Below are 10734 nucleotides of genomic sequence, written 5' to 3'. Positions count from 1 at the left end.
AAAAAGGAATACATTTAAAACATGCATGGTATTGCTTTCTTTATTTTGTTTATAAGCCCTTGTCACAATTGCTTGCCTTTTTGTAACTGCAAAACACTCCTACATGATACCAAAAAAAGTATTTAAAATAATCAAATTCCTTTACAAGTTCAAGAAAGAAAAAAGAAAGGATTACAGACACATAGGAAAGAGAAACTACATAGACTCCACTTTTAATTGGGTTTCCCCCCCTGTTGCTATTAAATGTCCCTATTTCATTTCACCACTTGATGCTGCCAGTTCTTTTACTCAAAAAAGTGGGTCTCTTCCAGACCGTTACCCCTCCCTGTCAAGTTAGTTCAGCAACTCATTCCCAAACCGTGAGTGGGGGCAGATTAGTGTGCCACCCACCACAGAGGCTGGCGGGCCTTGAGAAATGTGAAGCCCCTCTTGGACCTGTCCATTGGAAAGACCCCAATTAGCATTGATTCTCCACCCACATGCCCTGCCAACATAATGAGCATTTTTCCAAAAAGAGGCAATTAAAGATGGTGCACCAGGATTCTCTCATGCAGCCCATACTACAGCTGTTAAGATTGGGGTGAGGGGTGTCCTAGCAGTATCAACATTGATCCAGAAAGTAGTGCCATTCCTGAGGTAGGTTTGGAAGGGGGCGCAATTAATTTGGCTGTTCTACTTTTGCAAGGAGGGTGCCTGCCTGTTCTGTGAAATTCATACATCCATTGTTTCCAAGCAGAAGATTGAAAAGTACCTTCCTATTTTAACCCAGAAAAAAAATCCCCCACACCATAAAAAATAGGGAAACCTCTAATTAACCACTATATAAAACCCATTTTGCTAACAAAGGGGGTAAAAGTATAAGTTTAGCCATAGTGGGAAGCTAATAAACACTTCTCATGCAATTTTGAGCATCTCCAAAGGAAGCCATTTTGATGATCGTGGGTGATGTTTTTTGGGGGGAGGTGGGTTAGAGGATGGTGCATTTCCCTTTTTCCACCCACGGATTGCTCTTCATCAGCTCCGGATTCAGAAATGGATCTTGTGGAATTCCATCCTCTATCCACTTAAGAAATCTAGAGAAAAAGAGAAGCTGTGACTGTGTTTCCTTGTGTCACAACATTAGGCTGCATTAGGGACGTTGTTGGGGGCAGCCAAGGGAGGGTGGAGCTGAGCCCAGACTATTCTGGCCTTAAATCTAGCCCTTCCCCTCTTAAAAAAGATTTTTTTTACTTTAGCTGCTGATAGCCTTTGACTCTCCAGATGTTGCCGATCTACAAGTCCCATCCCTGGTCGTTGGCTGTGTTTGCTTAGGGTGATGGGAGTGGCAGTTCAGCAGCATCTGGAGACATGTTCCCCAGGCCCGCTTCACAGGGTAGCTGGGTTCACAGCAAAATGCTCCGTCCATGAGTCCTCCACCCCCTGCCATCTTACTATGCCCAGAGGCACTCTACACAGTTACAAAAATCTGTGGTGCTGTGAACGGAAGCCTTTTAATTACCTAGTAACAAGCATTGGTTATTTCTATTGCTGTGATGTATATTTCTGGAGCCTTAGGGAAAGCTCTTAAGCCTTAGGATTCAGGTTCTTGAGTAATTGTTTAAATACTATGCCTGATAGCAGGAGAGGGAGCTGCTTGGGGACTCACTCTGGGATTGATTTTGAGGACATCTCCCGCTTGAAAGCCAGCTGGTACTTCAGGCTTTCAATTTCCTTCGTCCACTGGGGGGCTTCCCATTCATCCATGGAGACTTGGCTTGGTGGCTGCTCACGTTAAGGGAGGAGTGTCAACCTAGACAGAAAAATTGCATTTACAATGGTGATTATATTTTGATGGGCTTCCCCCCCCCCCGACACACTGTTTTTATCTCACCTTTCTTCCAAGGAGTGCAGGATGGCATATATAATCCTACACACACATTTTATATTCACAAGAACCCTGTTAGGTAGGTTAGGCTAAGAGGCAGTCAGTGAGCCAAGGTCACCCCGCAAGCTTCGTGGCGGAGTGAAGATTTGAATCTGTTTCCGCCATTTTCCAATATCCAACTGAAGTGTAACTAACTATTGTACAATATGGTGCCAGTCTTCCTAAGGACTAGAAACGTGTTAATTTTTTAAATTTACAAATCACAGCAGAGATTCCCAAGAAGCTAAATTATGTGTTCTCTTGCTGAGCTTGCGGAGACTGGCAGTTTGAATCTGCCAGTAGACAAAGAGTCTTATTTCTCCTTCCCAATTAAGTGTGGGCTGAGCGTGACCTCATGAATCCCTCGTGGTGACTGAAATCAGGGCTCAGAAGCCCTTCAAAGGTGGAGCTATCTGGGAATGCTCCCACATACAACTGGCAGCCAATCTATGTTTCAAAGGCTTCTCCCCAGCCAGGAGGCCGTGTGGTTGGGCTTCCAGGGAAAGTGATGGTCTCCTCTCCTACGATTTGCATAGTTTATCTCATGCCATTAGCATTTGACTAACAAATCCTTCTAAATGCTGTCCGGGGAGGGGAGGACGCCCAGTAGAAGGAGAGGAAGCAGTTGCTGTTGGGCCTGATGGAAATGCAAGATGAAGTCCTGATGCAAATAGCCGCTTGGCAGGGCTGTGTCTGATGGTGCTGGGCAAAAGCCCAAGTGGCTACAAGGTCCACAGAAACAACATATTTCCCCTGGGGAAATGACAATTTTCTTTTCACCTCAGAGAGCCACTCAGGGCTGGCCCTACTACGTAGCAAAAGAGAAGTGGCCCAGCCTCAGGTGGAAGCTCTCTATGGTTCAAGGGCGACAACTTGTCGATTATTGACTTCCTTAATAATATTTTTTGCCCCCATGGCGAAAGGGCTGGCTTTTCTTCAGGCACCAAAATGTGTTGAGCCATTTAGGTTCAGTGGCTCTCATTCTCCTTTTGTAAGGGTGGTGGTGCTATACTTCCTGTTTTGGGTAATATGAAAGTGGCCACCCTCTCAACATTGCAGACCCTTTTGCAGCTCTAAGATCCTTTTTACTCTGGATGCTTAGAGTCAAATTGCAGCCACGTTCTTATATAAATAACCCCACCCCAAGAATCCTGGGAACTGTGATTTGTTATCGGGGCTGGGAATTGTAGCTCTGTGAGGAGATTTCCCAACAATTTTCAGCACTCTTAACAAACTAGTTCCCAGGATTCTCTGGGAGGTGCTTTAAATGCATGGTGGGCATGCAGCCCATAGCATGGGATTGGCCATGGAGCCATTGGCCTGATGCCATCACTAAAGGTCCTGATGTTTTCAAGGGGGAAAAACCCCACAAACTCACAAAAAATCCTGCCCCACAAACTTTACAATCAACCTTAACAAGCCACATTTTGGTGAGATCTGTTGCTGGAGTTGTTGTTATGTGCCTTCCAGGCGACTAGGACTTATGGCGACCCTATGAATCAGCGACCTCCAACAGATCTGTTGCTGGAGAGCTACACATTTATTCGTTCAGTTCTGGGAAACAAGGCCAGCATCAGAATAGACCCACTGAAAATGATGGGCATGTCTAAATTACGATTTCATTCATGGGTATACTCTGCATAAACCTTAAGTGGATACAGCCTAGTGTTCACAAGCTCAAAGTGTTTATAGCAGATCAAGTTGCATAAAGGTAGCTTTTAAAAACAGGACACAAAGAAGGGAAGGGGGGGAATGCTTCCAGAAGACTTCGGTTGCTAGGATCTGTATTTTTCACTATATGCTCTCTACCTGGTCTGGGAGTTTTCCACTCACCTGTTCTACCTATGCTGCTCACAGTCCGATTCTGGGCAAGTTGCAACTGTTTCTATAGCTAGACATCCTTAGGGGGTGTTTGCAGAAACAGAGATAAAACACTTACCTCAGCAGTCCAGTTCTTGCTCTGTGGAAACTTAGCCCTACGCAGCCCCTTTCACTGCTGCAGTTGAAGGGATTGCTGCTTTTGCATGACACACGTTAGCATTTAACTAAGCAATCTCAGGATCCAATTTGATTGCAATTTGAATAGTGCTAAACGCTGTTGGGTCAAGAGAGATGATGCATAACGTTTGCTCAGGACGACAACGTAGCCAGTGTTGCTTGACTCAGAACAGACCCACGGAAATGAACAGAGATAACTACTTTAGGTTCATTAATTTCAGTGGGTCTCTTCTGCATATAACTTAAGTGGAGAGAACCCCACAGTCTAAGCCAGATTTCCCCAACCTAGTGCCCTCCAGATGTTTTGGACTACAACTCCCAACAGGCCCAGCCAAGCCCATCTCCTCTGGGGAAGGGCTATAGCTCAATGGGAGAACATGCAGAAGGACCCGGGTTCAATCCCCGGCAACTCAAGGTAGGGCTGGGAAAAGACTTCAGTCTAAGACCCGGGAGGGCCTCTGCCAGTCAGTGTTTACAAAACTAAGCTAGATGGATCAATGGTCAGACTCAGTATATATGGCAACTTCCTATGCAAATCAGTTCTTTATTCGAAACCACAAGGACTAGAATCATAGCTCAGTGGTGGATAGGCATGGGAGGATGTCTTTGTCTTAGTTCCTCATTTTTCTAATCTTAAATTCAGTTCTCCGTGTTTCTTCAGCAATTGGTGGACTTAAAAAAATAATGAAAATTCTCCAGCGTTTTAGGGCAAACTTCTAATAATTTTTGTATGAAGTTTTGACTAATGTACACATTTTTGCAAGAGATTTCCCCCAGTATAGTACATTTTTGTGTTATTTTCAGTAGTATGTGCATTTTTATATACACTTTCCTCTATCATTTGCATTTTTGTAAACATTGAGGAATTGCATTGCAAAATTCAGGTGACTCTGCATTTCAAAGGATGGCTGTGTTTTCAATTCTTGTCTTGTTTCAGGAAGAGCGAATTTGAACTGATGATACAACTCAGGATAAGGCACCTCTGCAGTTCCTTCTCTGCTGCCTCATTCTGCTTTACCTTCCAACAGTGTTTCCATTATCCATTGGCCCCTAAGGCTGGTGAACAGAAAGCATGCTCACCCTGGCCATTCAGGGAAAAGAAATCCTTTCTGTCTCCTTTGGCAGCAGAATGAGAAATGTCCTAGGCAGCTGCTCAGGGTCATCCCCCCCCCCGACAAAACACACTCAGCCCAAAGCATGTGGAAATTCTGATTCTGGGTAAGTGGGCTCAAAAAGCAAGCCTCTTGTCGTTCAAGATAATTCACATTTAACTCAGAGCTCGTTTTGGATTGTGGACATGTGACCTAGGCCTGACTGGACACGGCCTGGGGTTCTTTTCTACCTCAGTTATGGAGCTGCCTTATATAGAGTTAGACCATTAGTCCATCAGGCTTAGCACGGTTTGTACTGATTGGCAGGGGCTGTCCTGGGTTTCAAATGGGGCATTCGTAGACAGCCTCTGCCAGTCAGTGCAATCTTTTCCCCGCTGGCATACTTTGTCTCCTCTCTCACATGTTAAACCTTGAGATCACCCAGTGAAGATGGTGGGCAGCAGTTTTCAGGATAGAGAGAGGGCTTCTTTGAAGAATGTACAACTTATATTAGCCTTGGCAGTTAAATGGAGCCTGAATAGTCAGAGGCAGCATATCCCTGAAGAGCAGTTGTCGAGGAGCAAACAATCGTAACTGTGGTTGTGGCTTCCCAGATGCACCAGGCTACCCCCCCCCCGTTGGGAACAAGGGGCTAGTCTAGCAGACAGCCTCCTACGTTCTGAAAATGCTTGATGTTCTTGATTCCACATTTTCCAATCCGGCAAACACCCCCAATGGGAGACAAGACTCTGCCCGAGAAGAGTACCAAGATTAGCAGACGTGTCTCCAACCACAACATCCTTCATAACAACCACATCAGGGAACTTGAACATACCTAGCCCATTGTGTTCCATCTCCCTCTGGGCAAAAGCAGAGTTGAAGAACAAACAACCTTTTAAGAGCTCAAATTAATCCACACAGGGCAGTGAATTTCAGACTCCCCCACTGTGCTGCAGAAGATTCGAGGGTGTGTTCCAGGATCCAGTCGCAGGTTGTATGGAGAGCCAACAGGGTCTAAATCTCACCCTCAAACAGTGGTGCATCCAGAGGGTTTTATAACCTAGACTTACAGGCCTCCCTTTAGCCAGCCATGTGTGTTACTTCTTTAGTTGTGAAGCACACAATTCACATTTCTGTGGTCTCCCTTGCCATTCCATGCTTCACAGCCTAGAAGCCACTTTGGCAACTAAGATATATGTACGTATTCAAACGAAATAAATCAACCAACAAAACAACTGCCTTTACATTCCTGCTATATTTGAGTAAAAGTAAAGAAGCAAAGAAGTTTGCCAATCCTGATTACATGCCATTTTGCATTTTAAACACAATGAAACCATCATGCCCACAGGAATAAAATGGGGCTTGATTCTGCTGCTAAACACATTGACTTGGGAATAAGCACCATTTTGCTGTAGAAAAGGATAATACATATTTTAAAGTAAATAATTTTTAAAAAATGAGCAACTGGAACCATGGAAATGCCTGGCCAGCCACCCAATTACTATTAAAAAATTAAATAAGAATAAGAAAGGAAGCTGCAGGAAGAGATGGGAGACAAATTCGATTGTTTGCACTGAAAGGCAAACCTGCCTAATTTGCACATTCCAAAGCAGGATGTAAACACAACCATCCTTCGAAATTCGCACTTCTCCAAATTTTGCAATGCAATTCCCCAGCTAGGGAATGTTCAAAAAGGCTGTGGGTGAAGGGGGCATAAAATGCATATGTTAGTGGAAATAATATACACAATCTTAAACTGCTTTACATCAAGTCAAACCATTGGTCCACTCTAACCAATTCAGGGTTAGTTTCATTGCATTAACCGACTGCTGTCGCAAATTTCTTCAGTAACAAGCAAATGTTAAACTTTAGTATAATTTCAGTGTCATTATATTCCGGCACACGGAACAAAACCAGCAATTCTTCCAGCTCAATGGCAGCAGCTCTCCAGATGTCTTTCCTAGCCCCACTATACAAATTCTTTGGAGGAGGGTCATGGCTCAATGATGGAGCATCTGCCTTGCATGCAAAAGGCCCCAGGTTCAATCCCCGGCATCTCCAGGTAGGGCTCAGAAAGAACCTGAAACCCTGGAGAGCTGTTGCCAGCCAGTGTGGACAATACTGAGCTAGATGGACCAATGGTTTGATTCAGTGTTAAGGCAGCTTCCTACGACTGGATGCAAGTAAGAAAGCAAAGCCAGATTCCTCTGGAAGAAGAGCATGAAAATGGCAATTCCCTCTTAGGAACATAGGAAGCTACCCTATACTGAGCCAGTCCATTGGTCCATCTAGTACGGTATTGTCTGCACTGACTGGCAGTGGCTTTTGAGGGTTCAGGCAAAGAATCTCTCTCAGCCCTACCTAGAGACGCCCTCGGGGTTTGAACCTGGGACCTTCTGCATGCAAAGCAGATACTCTACCCACTGAGTGATGGCCCTTCCCTCTTGCTTCTCCCCAGCACCTTGGTACTGAAAGCTATACTGTTCCTAGACATGGAGGCTTTATTTAGCTATCATGAATATTAATCAATGGATTGCATCCAGCGTTAGTCCTACTCAGAGTAGACACGTTGGGCTGTATCCTATGTTAAGATTCAGAGTAGACCCATTGAAATCAATGAGAATAACTAACTTGGGTCTACTCTGAGTAAAACGTAGCTGGATTCCACCCAATGAGAGCAGAAAGCCATAGATTTGTAAGAGCTGGAACCAGAAGAGACCTTGGCTGAAAATAATCTAGTTCAAGTCTCATTCCTCTGGCAACTAGAAATATTCACCCTCCTCATCTACTCCAGATGATTCTTTTAAAATAAACTAAAACCAACAACCTACCTTGGAAGAAGTGCAGACTTAAAAGACTAAAGGAAAAAGTTGTGTGCTTGTTCAGTATGGTTTCTCCTACTGCAGGTTGCATCCACCAAAAAAAGAGATCCTCAAAATAGCTTCCCAGGACTTTTGCTGGTACCCACGCCTCTCCAAGCGGAAGCCTTGTTAACAATCTGAAATCCTGAATGTAATCTATTAATGTACAGTCTGCCCAGCTGTCTCAAAAAGGCAAAGAACAGGAATAATGAGAAATCCTCTCCCTCCCCTGGGTGCTCTGTTTAATTCTTTGGAGTCGAGATAAGCTAAGAGAAAGTGCACCCTTTGTCTTCCTCTGGTAGCGATGACTCCAAATGCCCTCTTACAACAGGTGAAGAAGTTGAGGCAGTTGCCTCATTATGAGAGCAGCGAGGGAGCAGAACAGTTGCAGAAGATGCTCAGGTACCATAGATACCTTCCCCCTCTCTCTCTCGTAAGAATGGTATCTTAATTGTATCCCTGGAGACTGGAGTGGAAAGGCAGGGACAGACACCTATGAGGGACATAATGTACAAGTGTATTATGCATCACTACTTCTCTAGCAAATGTATAACCACCATGGTGGGCAGTTAGCAGAAGCCAATGTAGGTGAATCATTTCCTGTGAACACACATGCACACACCTATGTAATCTAGCCAGTGTGTTCTAGGCTTTAAGGGGCTGCCCTTGAAGACAGTCCAGAGGTTGCAGAAAGCGCAGAATGTGGCAGCTAGGTTGGTTAGGGGGTCAGGCCAATGGGACCACATGTCACCAGTAGGGATGGGTGAGAAATTCAATTCAGTTTTCGTTTAAAGGCAGATCTTTCAAATCTGCACTTTCTGAAACAATAGCAGAACTGAAACACAGCCCTCCTTCGATATTCGCACTTACCTTTGCAGTGCAATGTTTACAAAAATGCATATATTATGGAAAAGCCTGCATAAAAATGTGTTAGTGAAAAATAACATATAAAGATGCATTATATTAGGAGAAATTGCTGGCAAAAATGTATACATTGGGAAAAACTGCATAATTTGCACTACAATGCTAAAGAATTTTCATGAGGGCTTTAAAAAAAAATCACAAATTGCTGCAGAAATGTGGAGAACTGAATTTACGACTGGAAAAATGAGAAACAGAAAATCAAAATTAATAGGTCCTTCCATCCCTTCACCGGTCCTGAGAGCGCTGCTTTGGCTGCCAGTGAGTACAGGCCCAATTCAAGGCATTAGTAATAGCGTACAAAGCGCTAAACAGCCAGGACCCAAGAACCTGAAAAAGCACCTTCTCCAGTATCAACCACCTGCGGTCCTGTAATTGGCAGAGGAGGCTCTGCTGATGGTGGTTCTGACGTGCGACAGAGTCTTCTCCGTGGTGGTTCCCCATTTGTGGAATGCCGTCTCTGGGCAAGGGTGTCTCCTTCATTAATTACTTTCCAGAGGAGTTTAAAAAGAGTCCTCTTCACCCAGGGGTTTGGTGGCTGAAGGACACTGTTCCCTTGAAAGTATTAACTGTGAGGTATGTTTTTAAATATTCTTATACATTTTTAATGCTTTTATTTTAAATTGTATTGTTTTCCTGCTTTGTTGCTTATCATCCTGGGCATCACTGGAAGGAACGGCAAAGCAGACATAAAATAACTCCATGCCTCTCTCTCTGGGCCTCAGGAATCGCCTCAGGTGACACCTGACCTTGCTTTGCACCCAGAGGATGTTTCGTCTGGCTGGAGTGTGTTGGAAGTGGGGCAAGAGCAACTCCTGTTTTGTTCTTTTGTTTAAGCTCCAGAGGGAAGATAGAGCTAGGGTCCTCCAAATGGACAGGCTTGTTTACCTTTTACCTGTGATGCTCTAACTTCCTTCTGTCGCTAGACTGCGACACCTTTAAGGAAGCTTACCTGTCCCTCCTCCTTCCGCCCTTTCCATCCCTTTGTCCTCCGGCTGACCAGGAGAGAGGAGACTCCCTTTGTCTCTGCTCTCTCCAAGCATGAGGCTAACCCCCGCACCTGGGCGTTACGCCTCCAACTTAGCTAGTTAGTTAGAACTAGGTGTGCCTTTTCTATCTACTATGTATTTCTCTAAATAAAGTAGCTTTTCTTATTTTACTAAGTCTCCAGTCTCAGTGATGCTGATGCAGGGTAAAAGCTTGCTTTCTTAGGCAAACACACGCACACGCCAGCACACTCGCATTTCAACATCTGCTGTTACTCTCTGCTGCTGTGGTGCTGCTTTTAAACAAAATTAAGCAACACAACTACACACAGTGCAACAGAGTGCACCCTTGAACTTCGATGTCTCCAGCTTGTCTGAAGAGGATAGAGAGCTGTGTATTTGTGTGTATAGACACTAACCTACTGTCCAAAGGCAAGATTTACATTGCTTGCCCCGCCCACTTTGCACCTGGCCCTGCCCACCACTGGCATGAGGCCCTCAGAAGGTTGCTTAGAAGGGAATGTGGCCCTCGGGTTGAAAGACTCCCCACCCTGTTCTAAGGGGGAGGGCATCCCACAAGGTGGGGGACACTACAGAGAAGGCTCACCCCATAAAACTGCCCTCAACAGTAGGACACAGATCTTAAGAAGAACGGTACATGAGCAACTTTTTGGCAGAGCCAAAACACAGTGGGCGCCTTTGCTGGTGGATCATGACCCTAAGAGCCCCCAAGGTGAAACCTTCCTTCTAGGACCTTCCACACAGCAGGTCAAAATTCATCTCCCCCAAAGGATGCCACACTGGCTATTATGTTAAAGAGGTCAAGGACAGCGGATCCCAAAAGACCAGATTATCAAGATGTTTTGACATCAGATGTAATCTGCAAGCACTGCTTCTTTCAAACAATTATCAGAATGGAATTTGGGGGTGGGGGTGGAAAGAGCTTTAGCGGCAAAGTGATGTTTGAATGTGGG

The 10734-nt window shown here is 44.8% G+C and overlaps 1 protein-coding gene across 1 annotated transcript; it reads right to left on the bottom strand.

The window, feature by feature from the left end:
- Nucleotides 1–859: 859 nt before the first annotated feature.
- GNG13 (G protein subunit gamma 13) lies at nucleotides 860–1743 on the bottom strand. The gene is made up of 2 exons (XM_061599931.1): nucleotides 1646–1743; nucleotides 860–1073 (listed from the first exon to the last, which is right to left on the bottom strand). Exons 1-2 carry the CDS (start codon nucleotides 1741–1743, stop codon nucleotides 968–970), a joined length of 204 nt encoding a protein of 67 aa, XP_061455915.1. The 3' UTR covers nucleotides 860–967.
- Between the last annotated feature and the right edge of the window lie 8991 nt (nucleotides 1744–10734).

The sequence above is a fragment of the Rhineura floridana genome, chromosome 17 (genome assembly GCF_030035675.1).
Source record: "Rhineura floridana isolate rRhiFlo1 chromosome 17, rRhiFlo1.hap2, whole genome shotgun sequence".
Lineage (NCBI taxonomy): Eukaryota > Metazoa > Chordata > Lepidosauria > Squamata > Rhineuridae > Rhineura > Rhineura floridana.
This window is presented reverse-complemented; position numbering and strand designations above follow the sequence as displayed.